At 42.1% G+C, this 19114-nt stretch overlaps 1 protein-coding gene across 5 annotated transcripts in view; it reads right to left on the minus strand.

Annotated features, from left to right (window-relative positions):
• The window catches only part of LOC128372464 (signal-induced proliferation-associated 1-like protein 2), an 84164-nt gene that overhangs the window by 47447 nt on the left and 17603 nt on the right, over positions 1 to 19114 (minus strand). For 4 of the 5 annotated variants that reach the window (XM_053332538.1, XM_053332539.1, XM_053332535.1 and 1 more), the window contains exons 2-3: positions 16282 to 16354; positions 3712 to 5497 (exon numbers count right to left, since the gene is read on the minus strand). In XM_053332538.1, coding sequence (XP_053188513.1) covers positions 3712 to 5227 — 1516 coding nt within the window. In that variant the 5' untranslated portion in view covers positions 5228 to 5497; positions 16282 to 16354. The remainder of the gene's footprint in view (positions 1 to 3711; positions 5498 to 16281; positions 16355 to 19114) is intronic. The other variant, XM_053332537.1, reaches the window with a different exon arrangement.

Consider the following 19114-nt stretch of genomic DNA (forward strand, 5'->3'; position numbering starts at 1 on the left):
ATGAATACTTTTTAATATTATTCAGAGTTTTGGAATTTGTGATCAAAGGAAACCTTAAAGTAATCTTTTTTTGTTTTCCATTTCAATGTGACGAATGTGTGATCCTACTACATGCACACCTTCATAACACAAAAAAGATGGAGAACTTTTTTGGTCTTATTGTTTTCGATTTTATTGGATTGGCCACCAGCCTGTGTCTCACACTACTAAATATAGTCAATCTGCCTGTGCTTCTGTAGCAAACCTGGTCTTAAGTTGAGTGACATAGCAGTCATATTGACCTTTGTTCTTGTTTTAATTGTATAGTGCTTTCATTGGATGACTGCCTAGGCTGGGTGGAAGGAAGGCTGACATGTGATTAAGTTTCCTGACTACATTCAAACCCAGGATAAAGTGCTTAAAAGGTATGTGCATTAGACCAGTAGGCTACCAGGATGTCCCGTCGCCAGGCTCAGTGAATCGGTGTCCTTTACTGGAATTTTTCAAATTCAAAGTTTGGGAATAATAGACCAACATACTGACTGATTCATATGGACTGTTGGTCAGGAAAATAGGTTTTTATCATTGAAAAGCTGTATTTTTGCAGCAGGGCCTAAGGATATCCATCAAACAGACCAACTATTCAATCCAGAGCAAGTATGCCAACAATTACAGCAAGATTGACATCTTTTGTGAGAATATTCATGTTTCTTGGGAGATGATTGCTAAAAATATTAATGACCTCTGACTTTTTGTTTCATGCCACCATCTGGTCAGACAAACACTTGTGCTCTGACAAGTTATCTCAAATAGTGATAGCAAGATAAGATATCCATAGTTCTCAGATACACACATTCAATGCATTTGTAACTTCTATATCTCACCAGCATAGACATAAAATGACAAACTCTACAAGGCAGATTCTCATTTACTTTCCTGGGTATCTTTTTTCTGGGTATTTCATTTGCAGACCCTCAATGAACTTTCCTCTTTTGCAATCCTGGGGTCAAAATGTTCATTTCTTGCAGAAAATGTATCATAATCTAATGCGCAGACTTAGATGAGGGCTAATGACAGTCTATGAAATATCAGAAAAATAATACTTTCCAAAAGCCCAGGCTCATTTTGCCAAATCAAATAAAGATACTCAGTTTATTATTCATGTAAGACAAAGAAAAGCTGCAAAGGCTCACAACTGAGAAGCTAGAACTTAACTATGTTTGAAATGTTTGTTTAAAAAAAAAATCAATGATCAAAAACCTCAATTATTGACTTTAGATCAAGTAATCAATTTAATGACTGATTGTTTTATAGATTAGAGAACCATGGATTTTTTTTCTAAACAATAATAATGTGCTGAAAAATAATTAACCAATTGAACTTTTGAACTTCTTAGTCCTACTTCTAGTAAGGCTTCAGAAAAGTCAAACTTGCAATTATGCTGTTAGTTCTGTGCTGGTAGGCAGATTAGGATTGTGGGGTGTAATGAACAATTTAATGAACACTAGAGGGGCCTCTAGCAGGGCTTTAGACTTTCAGTTGTTAAGCATTACAAGATTAGTGCAAATTTCTGTGTCAACAAAAAAAAGTATTCTATTTGACATTCGTTATACAGTGCTAAATAAGACCCTCAAAATACATGAATGAATGAATGAATGATAAAATCATAGAGATAGTACAGTGTGTGTGTTTAGGACATGGACAGGAGCGGAGCTTTGCACACGCACAGCAGTGCCTTGAGCAAACACTTCCTAATCCAGGCTAAAGCCAGAGAGAAAAACCAGGATTCAGGAGACAACAAAAGAAAAGTGTCAGCAGGGACTCTCAGCACTAACATTCATGAAGAGATTTCTACACAAGGTTTAGACATTGCATCCATGCCATGTAGAGCATGCTATGTAAATATGATGGTTCTAGTCACTGTGGCACCAACACTGGGGCAAATCCCAGATCAGCATGAATAATAAATTAACTGTATGGAGTCAATGTGGGGTTAAATATGTGAGGAATGCTGCTTGTCAGGGACAGTGGACTGAGGGGAAATGCTCTGTGAGGCATGAGGTCAAATGGTGGTAGGAGGGCTGTCTATGCATATGAGGCCACCAGGAATGCAAATACCGATGCCACAGTGAGGGTGACAGTGTCGACTTGAGAAGAAAGCTTTTCGTCAACACATGTCTATAACATGTCACAAGTTGCACACATTACTCGGTGTTGACAATTTGGAAAAGGTTGCGAAATGGTTGACTTTGATTGTCTTGTCAAATAACGCCTCTATTTTGTCTTCCTGTCACTCCACACTGCAGAAAAGCCTTCAAAGTCTTCAAAAACCCCTACACTGAATGTTTTTACTAAGGTTTTAGAGCACTTTGGCACTCTAAGACTTTATTTCAGGTCATACATCTCCATAAATATATGTATACAGTAAATTAGCCTATAACTCAGTGTCTTCCCACTTACAGTATGTGACTAAAACCTATATGTAAAAAGGCTTGGCCTAAGGGTGTGGGTGAAACATTGTATCCATTAGGGCAGCCTGGGGAGAAACACTCCTGTTGCTAAGGGAAAGAGAGCTTTAGGCAATCAATGGAATCAATGTTCAGACCAGGTTGATAAAAGCTTGCCCTAAAGTGGTGACACGCGGTCATGCTTGCGCAAGTGTGTGCATCTTTGTGTGACTGCTTGTTTGCGGTGAAGCAGAGGTGACGACAGACTTGTCTTTCCAATGAAACACCTCATGAAAGAAGGGCAAGGGTTACCATCCACACACTGTGAAAAAGACATCTTCTGTATAATGAAGCGCTAACATCAAACTGAAACTGACAGCAACACAGGGCATTTCAATTATACATTGGCCTGCGTTACCACAGAGAAAGGCCAAATACAGCTAAATCAGGTTTGGGATGCGTAGTGTGTGAGGCAACATTTCAAAGCAAATAATTATCTGAGGAAGCTCAATGATACATTTAAACATACTGTAAGTAGAACAGATCTGTAATGGTCTCATTAACCTTGACTGGAGACGTCGAGCCTCCGGCGAGATTACACACTGTCATGCTGACCACATTTTAATGCAGAGTATGTTTTTGAAGAAGTTCAGGCATCTCTCAGTGTGAAAGGTGAAACAGCTGTTTTTTGGGGGGCTTAAGAATGGGTAACTTAATCTACTGAGAGCAATGTACAATGAGACAGTGGGAAAAACAGATATGTATAATGCGGTGATGGGTCGGGTCGGCATGGTATTTCCAGCGTCAATCACATAGGTGTTTTAATGAGGAGATATGGGACCTTGACGTGGTTTTGCTGACCCCATAGTTTCAAAAGAGGGGTCCTCACACCCCTCTGGCCTCCATGGGGAACAGCTGCAACACACCCTCTTGCTCACCTCTCTCTTCTCACATGACTAATCACAGTTTCTCCGCAGGGTTCAGAGCAATATCACAGAGAGGACATGACCGCTCCTCTCCCGAGGAAGCGAAACACACACCCTCACACCCAACACAAGCCTGCTATTGTTCTGGCCCTTATTTCATCTGGTCCTACAAAAATAACTGGGCCGTTAAGATATCTGACCCTATGAGCACAGACTGTTCCATTTGGGAACTTGATCTCACATAGCATTGAGCATAGTCTTGTTTCAAAGAAAAGTATTTGGTCTGGAAAGTTTAATAATCCTCAACATCATCGCTATTAAAAACAAATTAGGACACATTTACAATAAGTATTTCTTACCTCTCCCATAGAAGAACTTGTGGTAGTAGTACGCTCCCAGGTCAATATGCTCAATGATGTAGCGTTTGACCTTCTCCCTGTGGATGGGCTGGTTTTCTCGAGGCACCTCCAGTACAGAGACTCCTGCATTGGTGCAGTGGGAGCTTAGAGATGATTCAAAAGAGCAGCTCTCTGAAACACCACTGTAGTTGGCACTGTTGGCTCTGGAGAGGGAGATCCTTCTCTCGCCCTCACCACCAATCTCGTTGCGAAAGTGCGGGCAACCCAGCACTAGACCGTTGCTCTTCCCGTCTCCCTCATCAGCATCTAGGTTCTCCTTAGGGTTCAAGTCCTCCCTGCTGCCTAGTGGAGACTCAAACATGGGGGCATTTCCACTGCTACATGCTGCTGCTCCACAATCTGGCCCTGCTACAGGTCCAGCCCCGGCTCCACCACAGGGCAGTCCACCAACTCCTGGCCCAGCTCCTGCTGAGGCAGCTGAGGCTCCAGTAGTAGTGTTCTTTCTCTGGCTCAGGTTAGCTCTGCTTGCCACAGCTTCACTGATGTTGAAAAGAACGCTCTGGACATCGTAGTGAGCAAAGCATTTCTGGAAACTGAGTGGCCGCCGGTCTTCCTCCATAGAGAGCCGCAAGGCATCACTTTCACTCTTTATGGTCCGCAATTTCCTGAACAGAGATGTTTCAGATGAATCCGACTTGAGACGTCTCATGAAGGACTTCTCCCGCTCCCGGCTATAGAGGAGAGAGGGGTCTATGTAGTCGTAGCCTGGAATGTGGACTATCTCACCCCTGGCGATTTGTGCTGCTGTCTGCAAGCTGGGGGAGAGGGAGGCATCACAGCGCAACAACTCAGGGAAACCCAGAGGTGGTATGCTACGGTGGTCCAGGGTGTCTACTCTATAGCCCCTTAGCATGGTGAAGAAGCCATCCCCACTCAGGCCCTGGCGGTCAATAGAAGATGTGCTGCCATACTCACGGTGCAGCGAGGCCCCAGTGTTTGGATTGACAGCATTCTGGTCCATTATGTCTTCAGAGTCAATATCACTTATGGTTACATCACTGTTGCTGCGTTGACGGATAGGGTGGAGACCCTTCAATGGGGAGTGGCTGAGGAGGTCACTCAGTGTGTACTTTGTGTCTGAGTAGTCTACCTCTAGACAGACTGCTTCACCTTGCTCCAGTATTTCCACATGGTCCTGCTGACCGTTCTGAAAAACTGGTATCACACTCTGGTAATTAGGCGAAGGCCGTCCGTCCCATCCATCTTTCCTTGGCGGCCATTCTGTCACCCTGGCTCTGACACCCATTTTAGGCATGGCTGGAGTACCATTTGTTTTGCCTGCACCTTCAGGTTTCCCCTGCATGTTGGAGGCTGGTGGTCCCATGCTACCATTCAGGGCTTTGAGTTTCCTGCTGAATAGTTCCTCTGACTGCATGGCTCTGGAGTATTCGTCTGGGCCTCCCACAACTCCCACAAGGTTTGATTTGTTATCCGTCACAGGGCTCAAAATACTCATATCCTGCTGGCAGACTCCTTGAAGAGCAGACTTTCAGGACCCCTCTTCATTATACCATGTGATCTGCTCACTGGTGAGCGGAGGAGGAGCCTCTTTCCTGAGTCAAAGAAGCAGCCGTCGTCATAACTCACAAAAGGCTGCTGGCACGACGATCGACACACAGCATTTGGATGTCAAGGACAAGTGTCTGAGGGGCGCTGAGGCACAGAGGAGTGGAGTCTTTTCTCACAGCGTGCCGCCAATGCAGAACGACAGCTGGAAGAGTGAGATCTATGGCACAGAGACAAAAACACAGGAGAAAATGTTAGCACACAGCAAGTGGATTAGAACAGTGTAACTGAGATCTGCAAAATACATGGACAAGCAATTTATATTCCTCAAAATTACCCCAAAACATGGCACTTTCAGTTCAGCTTTAAACATGATCATATTGCTGACCTAAATTGTCTGTATCCTGTTATCTTGTAAAAACTCCCACCAACGGGTATGTCGGGCTGTATTAGTTTTGGAACCATGTAAAACACATCACCAAATACAGCTAATCAGAGTATTTGAGAGGAGTTGGTGCCATTATGGGTTTATAACAAGACAGATGTATATCTTTGTTGGTGCTTCCAGCCAATGCCTAACAGATGGTGGTGAAGCAAATTACAGCAACAAGAGGCAGATGTTCAGCTAAATGTTCACATGTACCAATATCTGATCCAACCACTCGCAGCATCATCAAGCCTGCAAATTATACAGGAGGGATAGTTTTGCATGTTCAACGCCAATTCCATTTCGCCTTTTTATCTGATATTGTCGGTTAGGAGGAAATCTAATAACGACCTGATGAGGTGAATTGCCTATGACAAATGACAAAAACAGAAATGTAATAATAACCAAAAGTCACTGAAATATTAGGCTGGAGTCCACTCCATTACTGTAACTTCATAAGATGATGTTTCTAAGTTTGCCCCTTATTCAACCCAGGTCAACTGGGGACATTATAAACAGACAAAAGGTGGAAATTGGCGCTTTTAATAATTAATCAATGTCTGAGGACACCACAAGCAAAAACTTTGGTCTACTTGTCCTGGAAAAGCAGTGCTGTTCCCTCTTGGGTATTTCAGATGTCAGAGTCCAATAAGCAACAAACTCACATGGTTTCCATTTTTATCCCCAAGTTATGTCCCTGCACATCAGCCAAGTGTAGACTTTTGTGAAAAAAAGCTGCAGATTGGTCATATAGCCTCTTTCAACAGCAGAAAACAATTTGACATGGACAATGTAATAAAGACAGCAACAAACAAAGACTGTACTGTACACTGACACTGAAAGCATGACTCCAAGAGAAAATAAGTATCTCCAAGAAACACAAGCAAGGTCCTCTCTCATCAGTCCCATCCCACCCCATGCAATTAGATATGTTGTAGGTCCACTGCTGGTGAATGACAGAGGTGTTTCACTATATTCATGTCACTGCACTAACATGGAGTTCTGCATGGAAGATCGCATACTGCTGCAACAGAGACTGTGCGTCTTTCTGCATTGACCTAAATGGTTTTTTCTTGTTCTTCAGGGCTGGTGGTGTGCCTCATTTTTATCTACTAGTCTCTCAGGGTAGGTAGTGCCTCAGCTAAAAGCTAAAATGAAACATTTAAATTATACTATACTTTTATCTATTTATCATTTCTTCATATTAATAATTTCATAAATGTTATTTATTTGAAATGATCATTATTCATGATTTGTGTCAGGATTAACATACTCCAGTAAATCTAGTCAAGAGTTTTCATAGATTTCACATGCGTTGTCAGTTGTCATTCAGTGTAGAATATTGAACACTGAGGCAAAGGCAGACCCTGCTTCAGCCCTGCAGTCTGTGTCTCCACCATGTCAGGTAACATCCACTTCTCAGTCTGGACCCCACCCTTCCCCAGCTTGTGCACCTTACAGACATGAATGTTTATGAATATCTGCTGTGAGTTGCCCCTGAGTGAGCTAACCAGTTAGCTTGTTAAACGTCATGTAGCGACTGCTACCGGGTTTTGAAGACCAGCACGCATAGCTGTTGATTTTCTGTTTGGCTCTTAAGTTGAGCAGGAGCTCTAAGTCAGTAAACGGTAATGTGTTTGGACTAGTTGCAGAAACCAAGGAACAGACAGGGATTACAGTTTATATTATTGTTGTTTGTAAATAGTATTCTGGCAGGTTGTAATATATACACTGAGGGTATTTTCTGAGGGGGACAAGGCTGAAAAAACCCTGCTCATTGAAGTGAAGAAAAGGAAAGTGAAGGAACAGGGGATACATGGGAGTAAGCATTGAAAGCCATTATATAAGATGTAAAATAAATGTGTCCCCATTCTTTACTAATACTGGTACAATCTGCATTGTTTCAACCTAGCAGTGGACACCTTACCTTTGGTGTCCAGATTTGGATGTTTCTATGGATGTTTTTATTGTAAGGATGAGGATGGTCCTTTGTAGGATTTTATAGTATCTGCATAGTGTTGGAACATCACGTGGAATTACAGTGATAGTTGTTTCACATTATGATGGAAGTGCATGGTAAAGCATCTATAGCAAACAAAAAGGGAGTAATTAAGAGCTTGTTTGTAAGTAATAACTGGTGGAAAAATCTTATTGCTTGTAATTAAACTTATGGTGTAATTCTTTGTATGTTTGACATAAAACATAAAAACATAATCATTCCCCACAACATGTCCTGTCAAAATCACTCCCTCTCTCTGTATCTCTCTCTCTTTACTGCCGTTTATAGTGTCTACAATGTTTGAACACACTGTGCGCTCAATATGTCCATTGATTACATTTAGCTACACATCTGACTAATTTTGCAGTATGTGCTAGGCATATTTATTCATTATAGCCAAATTACCTAATGTAGACTATATTTTGTCTATCCATGTGTAATACAGGGCTGATGTGTTCATTGAATGTAGACATATACCATGTTGATAAGTCACTGCCTACCAAGGCAAAGATTTCACTGCATGTTACTGCAATCATGTGAAAACCCCATAAGTAAAAGCCTCCATACTGCAGAGAACAGGGTACTGAATCGCTAGTTATTTGCTTCAGTGAAGATGATAAGCCCCGTTAAAGCTATTCTCTTTCTAAAGGCGTCACTGCAAACATGACAGATAACAGTGAGTTAGGCCCGGTCTCCCGAGCTTTTGCTTCAGCTCAATCCACAGGCCTTGAATATAATAGCCTCTGTTTCCAGATGACTGTTTACATTTCTCTGTCATTTACTGTTAAGGATAAACTATTTTAGGATGAGAATGTGGGCCACATCAAGATTAGCTACAAGCCAGACTAGACCAAATACACTCTGGACAAGTGGGAACCACTGAAATAATAAAGTATGTGCTTATGCCTGGGCCAAATACAGGTTAATGACGTTAATGCATGCATGACCCAAATGTGTAGTAATAGATTGATAATGACACCGTCTCATTTAGGTCTACTGCCATACTATCTACAGCCCCCTCTCTCCTTTAAACAACTGGTCTCATTATGAAAACAGCATTATTCACAAGTGTAAAACTGTCTGTGGTGTCATTGTATTTAACACAAGGCTCAGACAGGACAGCAGAATACTGTGTCGTGTCATGTGAATGCATAATGTATTAACGAAGACCGCTCTGGGAAATATGTTTGTCTGTTACAGTTGGCAAATGATGAATAATGGAATATGTGACTGGTTTCAGAGTGGTGAACAATGCCAACCTGCCACTCAGTTTCAAAACAGACAACTCCTGTTAAGGGAAGGGGGCAAAAGAGGTTGATTTGGGTGTGGAGTTCATCTTTACTTTTTAATAGCATAAAGCATTACATTTTGAGTCAACAAATCAAATTCTGACATTTTTATACCCATAACTCCTGGATTGGTGCCTAAATCATTCATATGCATACTAATATGCTAGTTTCAGCAGGCACCAAAGTAAGATGTTTCTAAAACAGCCACAATATGAAGTGAAAAGGTGTCTATCTGATGTGATATAAATAGGGTGTTACTTTTTGAGAGAAGAACTTTAACACACTCTGGATGAAGAGAAACGAGGAAAAATGACCCCAGCTGAGTCCACTGCCTCACAAAAAAACAAAAAATCCATCAGGAGATACAACACATCATTGGGAAGTCCTTTAAAATGGTTTCCTCAGTATATTCTATTTTGGCTGCTTGACATTTAATTCAGGTTTCTCTTGTAAACCAAAATCCATCTGAGGTCTGAGGCATGACAGGGGGGGGGGGGGGGGGTGACTATGACTGCTGACCAACAAATACGGCATATGTCAAGCGTTGACTGAAAGCTGTCTTTTCACACCCACAATTAGAGCAAGTGACGGCAAAATGTGCCACCTGTGCAAATAGCTTTATCAATGGTGACACTCCAACAGAAGCTTTTACGGATGACTGAGAACGAGAAGAACAAAGAAAGTGACACAGTGTCATCTGGATGCGTGACAACAAAATGCCATGAATGACTCTTCACAGTAGTCTGTGTTGAGCACTTAAACAAGATTGAGGGGTGTAATGCTGGCAGACAAAGTGCACACAAATGCTCACTTTTATTGACATTTAAAAGAAATGGATGTACACTGAGCCATAAACACACAATGCTCAACTTGCAATATACACAAAAAAAATCAATTCAAAGTTAAAATGATTAGAGGGGATCTATTATTCTTATTTTCAGTCATGCATTACAATGTTGGATGTCCACGTTAAAAGTGCATTTCTTCATTGTTTGGATTTAGTCAAGTCGAGCTACAACTCCATTACACAGCACTGCAAAGTAAAATAAGTAAGAGCTACTTGTCTGCAGTTCTTTATCAAACATCATCATCACTGTGGCTGTTTCTACTTGTACTATTCCTCCCTGCATTATTTCTAACTGAGAGCTCCACTTCCAAAGCTCCATTAAATTTATTCTCAATAATAGTCTTCCATTATTTAGTCAATTAAAGCTTTTAATATAGAGCAATTAAGCAGGAAATGTTGGATTTGCATCAGTGGCAACTTAACATGATACATAATGCCCTTCTACATGTTTCTAGAAAGCTGGCCCATCAGAACAGAGTGGGCCCATCAGGAGGGTGCCTTAAAGAGACATGGGCTAAGACTGCATGTTAAGAAATGTGGATGATCTGAAGGGTTTAAAAGGGGGGATTAAAAGGTCAGTATAAGATAAACACAGAGTTTTTTGGAATGTGAATCATGCAAAGTGACTCTAGTGGAGTCCCAGCATAAAAATATAGAACTGGAAATAAGTATAATAGGTCCCTTTTTTCAGTGATATATATACTAGTTTAGCCTCAACTGTGTCTCCCATTGGCAGTAAATTCATAGCAAAAAACCCCCCCGTAAAAATCAAAACAGAAGAAGGAGACTGTTTATGTCTGTTTATGTTCATACTGTCCAGCCTCTCCTTGTTTGTGTTGCTACAAAGGGTCAGGAAAGGGTGAGTTGGCCTTTATTTCATGTAGGACAGGATAAACCAGACAACATGGTGGTCTGTGTTTCCCTTTCCTTCATTCTATTAGCTACTTTCCCTGTGTGACAATGATTAATGAACACAGTTGTACTGCGTCTGTTTCCACATCCAACCCCCCCAGCACACCCAACCAATGGAGAGTGTCACAAGCTACATGGTCAGCAGAATCTATCTTCTGTGTGACCTGAAGGAGGCTGTTTTCTGTTCTCTCCTTTGTGGCTGTGTGTGCATGGGAGGCAGCAGATGGAGGGTGGGCGGTCTGCTTTGCTAACAACCCTTTATTACTGGAGTAATGCATCGCCATTATGGGTGTTTAAGACACAAGGGCTGGCGAACAGGGGCAAGGGATGGAGAAGTAGAGATGGGAGAGAAACAGAGGCCTAATTACAGTAATGAACTCATTTTCTGTCTCTGATGTTGGAGAGTCTGTCTTTCATCTTGGTTCATCCAGAGAGGAGAGGCCCAGCGGTTTTGCCAGGTCTTAAAATAATCCTCTGACATTGTGGCCTGATTAAAGGCCGGGTAGATATTAATATGCTGTCAGGACAGTGAACACGTTCTGTCCACCATCCTGAGATTAATACTCTACTATTGCTGATAGCCAATTTCACCAGAGCAGGACACACGGCATGATATCAGCCAGCTCTGACAGACTCACTAGACACTAGACTGACTTCTCATTAGTCACTTCTACGACTCCCACTCAACTGAGAGGAAGTCCCTCTGAACACGGCTTTGGGCTGTCTTTTTGTTGGGTTTTAGTTGCAGTTCATTCCCAGTTCTCCAAATGTTTACCATCTGTGCCTAATGTTTATATTTTCATGTTCAGTAAGATGGAATGTAGAGGCACACTGCCTCAGCTACTTGAGCTAATAGTGAAAAAAAAAAGAGGAAAATTTGCAGAACAGATTTATGGAAATTAAGTCATAATGCAAGGATGTTCTATAAGACAGCACTGCATACATTAACACTGTCGCTCTATTTGATTGCCAGTTGCAAGCACATTTAGTTCACAACATTATTAAGAGTAATCCACTCAGAGCTGACAACACTTCAGGAAATACTGTAGCTAGTAGTTTATGCTCAAAAAGCCTGGTCATGTTATCAACGTTTAAAAATTACTTCTGACAGGAGCTCTAAATCCTTTACATGCCTGATTTGTTGGCAACAAGGCCCCTTTCAGGGAGGAGTGATAAGCCAACCTTGTCACATAATGACATGTCTTTAAACTTAAGGCTATCTTTTAAATTATCATGCTGCATAAACAGGAGGAGCTGATTTTGCAAAGGTTTAGTAGACTCTGTGTTAAAATTAACATAAAGTCCCCAAGATGTTACAATTATGTGAGCAAAATATCAAAATTTGCATATGTGTGGCCATCACAGGCACAATTTAGCTGGGTGATCTGCCAGTACACCCATTGTGCAAGATTACAGAGTAATACAATAACACAGAATTGTATTGTTATATTAGTCAGTACACTGGCAAAGCTTAAACAACAACATATTTAAGTTAAATAAGTAACATGGCCTTTAAATGAGGCAAATGTATTCAAGCCTTGCTTTTCTCTTTCTCTTTCTCTCTCTTTGAATTTTCACATTCTTTACAAAATGTAGCACCTTCCACAATATCCAGCCCACTGGCCCTAAGGTCAAAGTCACACATGTTTATTTAGCCCCAACCATGCTGCTGGGCAACTCAGAGCCTTGGGGTGAACACAGACTTGTGATTATGGCCAATTATCTTAATAAAGCCTCGTGTAATTGAGACACATTAATGCTCCTCTGTTCTCGGCAAGCAGGAAGTAGTAGCTGGCCTCGTCCCCAAGACTCCTCGACCTCCAGAGCCGAGGCCAAGCCTTGATGCAGTCATCCTCTCCTCCTGCAGCCAAATTAGGGTGCAATGCAGGTTAGAGGCCAAGATGATTACACCAATTTTCCAGCTCATGGACTTCATCATATAGTGAGCCAGGCGGCATTGCTATGTGAAGCAAATTTACAAGTCCTTCTCAGTGCACATACAAAAGCCCAAATTTATTTTAGTTCCTTGCTACCTGCCTTCTATTGTTTAATGTTGAGAGGCTGCAGCCAGTGAGACAGTTGGATGTGTCAAGCTGTGTTCATCATTAATACAGAGGAAGGAAAAAAATCCAGGCAGAAAACAAACAAACAAACCTGAAGGCATGTTGCTTATGCTTCACTAGTGCCTGTCATTTCATTCCTCAATAAACTCACAATAAAAACAATGAATCATATTCCATGTCACTCCACACTCAAATCCGATCAAATCTGCACTGCACACGGTGTTAGTGTTTCGCCCTCCGAGGAGTTGATTTAAAACAACGTGGGAGCTCTGTTTTCAATCCTCTATTGTAAGCAGCTGTTCCAACCTTGCGGTGGGAATGGGAGGGGTGTATGTGATGGTTTTGGGCAGGATAGATATTAAATTCATCACACTTGCAGTCAGTGGAGGAGGGGTATGGAAGGGTGTATGACTGCAACCAGACACGGGCATCTCCAATCTGATGAAAACACTTGTGTTTCTGCTTCACTGGAGCGATTCTTTACCTTAGCCGGGTTATTGCAAAGGAGAGTGTGAGGTTAAGAAGAGAAGTAAAAGTGGTGGAGCGGGAAAAGGAAAAAAGAAGAATGGGAGTTTTGCCAAACCTTGCTCAAAGAGATCCGAGCAATTAAACCACAGAACCAATTAATTGGGCGATCTTATCCTTGAGAGTTCATTACCAGGGCCTGGGAAACCAGGCACGCCATCTTCCCAAAGTGTTTCCAAAACCAGAAAGGACACTTGTAAGGCGTGTTAAGACTCTGTGTATGTGTGTGTGTGCGTGCATGTTTGTATACCACAGCTCACACCAACTGTGGCTATGAAAGTATGGACCAAAGAAAACCAAATGCACCCTTAACCCTCTTCCTCTTTCATCTGCCGGTCCCACAATTCAACCTCACAACAGGGAGGAATCTCCCACCAGCTGACACTCAAATTAGCACTGATGCTAAAGCCCTGCCATTAATGGCCGAGCCCACCCCTTCCTGTACACAGCGATAACTCACTATATCTGAGCCGGTAAGAACCCAATCTTCTAACTCCACCCTCTCTTATTGTGGCCAGACCATCAACTGAGTACCCCGATGTGCCAGTATTGCCTGCAGGGAGTAATGCTGAGATTTTAATGGCCAGTGTGAATGGAGGGTCACACCCTCAGTGGGAGGTAAGGAAACCAATGAAATGGGTTCCAGCCAGCTGCCTTATCCTGTCTTATATGTGGAAACTAACAGCCCACTACACCGAGCCTAGTTAGCCTGTAAAAATGCTAACATGGATGCTAATTTGGGACTGTAACAACTGCAGATGCTGATTATCTACGTTGAGCGGGATTGTGTGTTACAGAATATTCATAGCTACAGAATTAAAAAAATCATACTTTTGGGTGGCAAATTGATCATTCACTATAACCAAGAAGTCAGAAATACAGTCAAATTCTTCCACTGTTTCCAAACATTTTGGTGTATTGTGTATTTTAGATTTGGACTATGATATAAGGGCTCAGATATGATAATTGCACATTTCTGTACTAAACTACAAGAGATCTTCCCTGAACTAAGGGACCTTATTAAGAGTGTGCATTTCTTTCCAAGTAGCCAGGAAGTGACTTATCTTTGTCATTTGCCCAGTGTGGAAATAGATAATATAAACAACAGGTTTATCACAAACATGTGCCTCAAAGCCTTCCTGTGAGAACACTGTTTTCACTGTGCCGCCAACCTACATCCCTCTGTCTTTCACGACTCGTCTGCCAGCTCATCTTTCTTTGACAGCCTTCATATGTGCACTTTTTCCCCTCCCAGCTAAAAATCTACTGTTAAAACTGAGGAGTATCATGTCAGAAATGTGCCCAGCTATGACCACAGTGGGTTTATACCAACGCTGACGATGGCTGATCAGCAGCAGAGGAGAGATTACAATAAAAGGGGAGGAATGTGTACCTATGACCGTGTGCTTGCATTAAAAAAAAAAAAAAAGAGAGAGAGGGAGACTGAACAGAGGCAGCTGCAGCAGGAGCGAGGGACAATTAGAGGCTTTTTGTTTACATCTCAGCGCACACAGACCTGAGTTGACCCAAGAGCAGAAGAACAATCAGTAGAAAGAGATAAAAAAGGAGGTCAGACAGCACAGAGTAAACATATACCCTCACTGTCTCATCGTTCCCCCGGCGTCGGGCCTCAAGTTGCGCTGTGGGAAATGCCCACATTCACTAATGCCCAGTCAGTGCCCCAGGTGCATAGACTTACGGAGAACACAGCAGCATCAAACAAGCAGTGCAGTGTGCGCAGGAGTCTAACCTCTGGCATGAGTGCGGCTTCAAAAGACTGCCTGTATGCTCTGTCTGCATTTTGATCTATATAAAACTCAAGTAAGAATCCTTTCGCCTGGTTCGCTTTTGAATCGAGCAGACTAGACAGGAATTTGTGCAAAAGGGAAGTTGTTTCACACTGGAATCAGACTTTGATACTCCCCCAAAACCCCAGGAAAATTGATCAGCAAAAATCCCACACTGGAAGACACACACCAGCTGGAATACAAGAGGTTAGACGGCTATGTTATGAGCTGCACTGTCTGATATCTGTTCCTGTGACTACAGCGCTAACCCGAGGTCACTGCCCTCCAACAGTCATCTCGCCACACCTCATCTGTCAACATTTATGCTCTCACGCGTAAAATTAAACAAAAGATAGCTGTTTGCTTTGCTGTGGACTTTGTGGTCTGGACTGGTGGTTATTTCTAGCTGTTGTCTTATCACAGGGGCACCTAACATGAACAAGTCTGTTTTCCTACACCGGTGAACCCCCCGAGTCTAGATCGGCTTCGTGCTAGCAGTAGCTCCATCTGGAATGTGCTGGCTACAGCTGAGTCTAAAGCGCAGGGGTCACCCGTGATCTGACTCCATTTCACTTGGTTCAGGGAACAGCAAGTATTTACCCAACAGAAAGTCCAAATGGTAAATTCTTTTCATTTCCTGTGCACATTCAAATCTCATAATATCTACCATATGCTCTGCTACAGACAAAGAAAAGGGTCTGCCAGAAGAAAAGTAGTTTGAAACACCATGATTGTGTATATAAGCCAGTGAAGTAGAAGAAAGCAGACTCAAGGTAAATCCAATTATGTGCATACTGATCCAGATAACATGACTGCACATATCTTTCATCTTGATTTCTCTGGAAACATCAATTTAGTCTTTCAAAGTAATTGATTGTATTGTGAGGCACCGCAGCATGTTTTAAAGTAATGCACATCCAAAGTAGCATTAGTGCTACTAAAACAATCATAGTACTCAACTTTTCATAAGTGCAGGCTGCCGGCCAATCAACCGACCCCTTATTTTAAGTCCACTCAGTTACTTTGTTCTATAAATTTTTGATTCCAATAAAATAGTTTTGATTAATGAGTTGTGATTTACTATGCGTGCACATTTATGATCACTGGCCTCCACTTCAAAACAATGTGAGCGTAATGATAGAGAGATGTGCCTACCTGTCTGTATCAGTCCCACCCACACATGCTGTATATGAATGCTTGTATGTGTGCTCAGCTGAAAAGCTGTGTCCTGCCAAATAGAGAGCAGAGAGTCGACTTCAGTGTTAAAGTGACAAATATTAGAAAGAAACATTAAGAACTGCATTTAAAAGGAAACCATTTTCCATATATACACCATACAGATGTTCACAGGCTTAATAAAGGAACATATGACTCAATTATCTTTATTTACATTGGGCTTATTACAGCAGAGCCATCTCTATGACGCATTGCAAACACCAAAACAGGTGATGTTGTCAATGTAAGAGGCTTGCGTCATATGAGTAAGATGTGGGTTATGTTTCAACCTCACCCTCATGATAATAGTATGATGAAAAGAAAGATAAAGATGACTAGAAGTTGAGTTGATTAAGTAGATTCACATGATTTGAGTGAAGTGAATCTTTTTATTTTATTTTAACCTTGCTTATTTTATTGAAGAAGGGTGCATTTATGTTTCTGTTAAAACAATAAACTAACCATCATTTTGGCATATCTTGATAGATCTTACAGAAAAGGTGACTCTTAATCACAAAAGTTCTGACCAGTCAGAACAGGCATGGTTTTAAATATTAAGGCTAGGGTTACAGACTGTGTGGGCTGATTTCCCATACAGGGATTAAGTCTTGTTCAAGACTACACTTGTTTCACAGAAGTCTTTAATCTAGGACTAGTCTACATCTCTGTCTGAGAAACTGGACCTACATGTTTACAATTAGGTAGGCAAACTCATTTAAATATGCAACAATGAATATCAGTGTATATGATGGAATAGTGGCAGAATTTGACAGCAGCCACCAAATTTGGGCTTTTGAGGCCAAACATGTTCTCTGGTTCTCTTTTTCCCACTGGATGGATGGCTACTCTAAATTGTTGTGAAAAACCCTGCAAATAGTGTTTTGGCATGCTATATGCTCATTAAATATCCACAACACAGCTTTTCAAAGTACTCAGTTGCAACTAAGCTGATTCTGTTTCAGCTTTTCATCCATCAAGTCATTTGTAACAGTATTTGTAACACAAACATGACACCTTGTGCATCAGCTCTACTGTTTCTAAATTCTAATACCAGACAATGCATTAAGATAACAGCCACTGATCAAATAAAATTACTGCTTCAGCTCTGGAATGACGACCTTTACTTGCCAAGATTAACATAATTACCAACAGCAATCTGTCAAGTGGTAGCTTAACCATAGTCATGGTAGCTTCAAATAATCAGATTGACAAGGTATGGAGCCAAGTTATGTGGAAAAGGTATGTTTGTAAAAGAAAAGAGCCCTGTTCTTAAGTTGGACTGAGCTTTGTGGTTTGTCTCATGTAAAACAGCACCACAGTGGTAGTACTGGCTGTAGGTAGTGCAGGAGAGGCAGGCCTCCTCCTGGCACCACTGAAAATGGGAGTCTTCTACCCTGTTGCCCTGCCAGCTGGCTACCTGCCCAGCGCCTGCCAGGCAGCACACTGCCATTGTCCTTTAGTTGTTTCAGGGTGATCTGAGAATTAAAATAGACAGGACAACAGATTTTCCCTGTTTATTCACGTGAGAACAAAGTGCAACTACCGCCATAAAAGAAACCTAACACACAATGCACCAAAGTACAAGTACAATTTAAACTTGGCTATAAAGTACAGAGATTCTATATTCTGTTACAAAATTCATGACCACAGACTAATATGACTAATGGAACCGAGTGTTATTAGAAATGTGACTAGCAGTGCTGTCAAACCACTTATTATGTCAGTTGACATTATGTAACAACTAGCTCTAGTATCACACCCAAGAAACACTTGCATACTTTTAGATGTCACTCCCAGTCTGTTCAGGTCTCTCAGACTCAGGCTCCTGTGTGTTCCCAACAGAAGGAGACCGTGTTTGTTCTTGGCTGCTCCAGTGGAGCCCCACGAGCACAGAGCACTGTGCTGTGGCCCCGCTCCAAAATGAACCATCTGTCCCCCGAAGTGGGCCTAGCCACACCGGCCTTCACAGCTTTGGGGAGACAGAAATGGACGTGCAGGGTTGATGTGGCCCAGCAGGCCTCCAGAATCAAACCACCACCTATTTTCTATCAACACACATCCACCCTCTGCCACTTCCCAGCAGCCTGCTGCTTACCCAGCTACCTCCATACCAATGACAGCCTGTCAGCGGTGCGCACTCTCAGGAAAGGACAGAAAGGAAACAAGGAGAGGAGAGAAATGGTGACAAGGGAGCTCTCGTTTCGCAAAAAAAAAGGCAACAGAGCTGTGAGGAGTTCATGTGGAAAGCTCTGAGAAAATTACTCACTCTGCTCCTCTGCTGAGGTCAGTCACATTATCATTAAGAAACAGAGCAGTGACGGGAAGTAGGTTAGCTTTGTGACACTGTTAAGATTTAGAAGCAACATGCTGACGCACAAACAAATCCACACACTTCATCCAGAGTTTACACATGCCGTCAGTGCCGTGGAACATCTCTTCCTCCCTCTTACTCACTTCAGTGGCATTCGTTTTCTTTTCAAAGTTCGCTTTTCACACATGGCCTGGTGTTGCTGACAGAAATCTGGCATAAGATAGACATTTTGGATGTCGGGGCAGCAGCTGGAAGCACTGCAGCTGACACAGAATAAGGTTTAGTCAAGCGGAGGATGTGAAGGGAAGATGACTGTAGGGAGGACAGGGGTAAGCACAGATACACAGATGAATCACTAATTCATTCACCTCTCAAGAACCGTATGTGCTGCCTCTTCCAGAAACACACTCACAACTTCTTCCACTGATACAGACCACAGGCTAGACCACTCATACATACCGT

The sequence above is a fragment of the Scomber japonicus genome, chromosome 14 (genome assembly GCF_027409825.1).
Source record: "Scomber japonicus isolate fScoJap1 chromosome 14, fScoJap1.pri, whole genome shotgun sequence".
Lineage (NCBI taxonomy): Eukaryota > Metazoa > Chordata > Actinopteri > Scombriformes > Scombridae > Scomber > Scomber japonicus.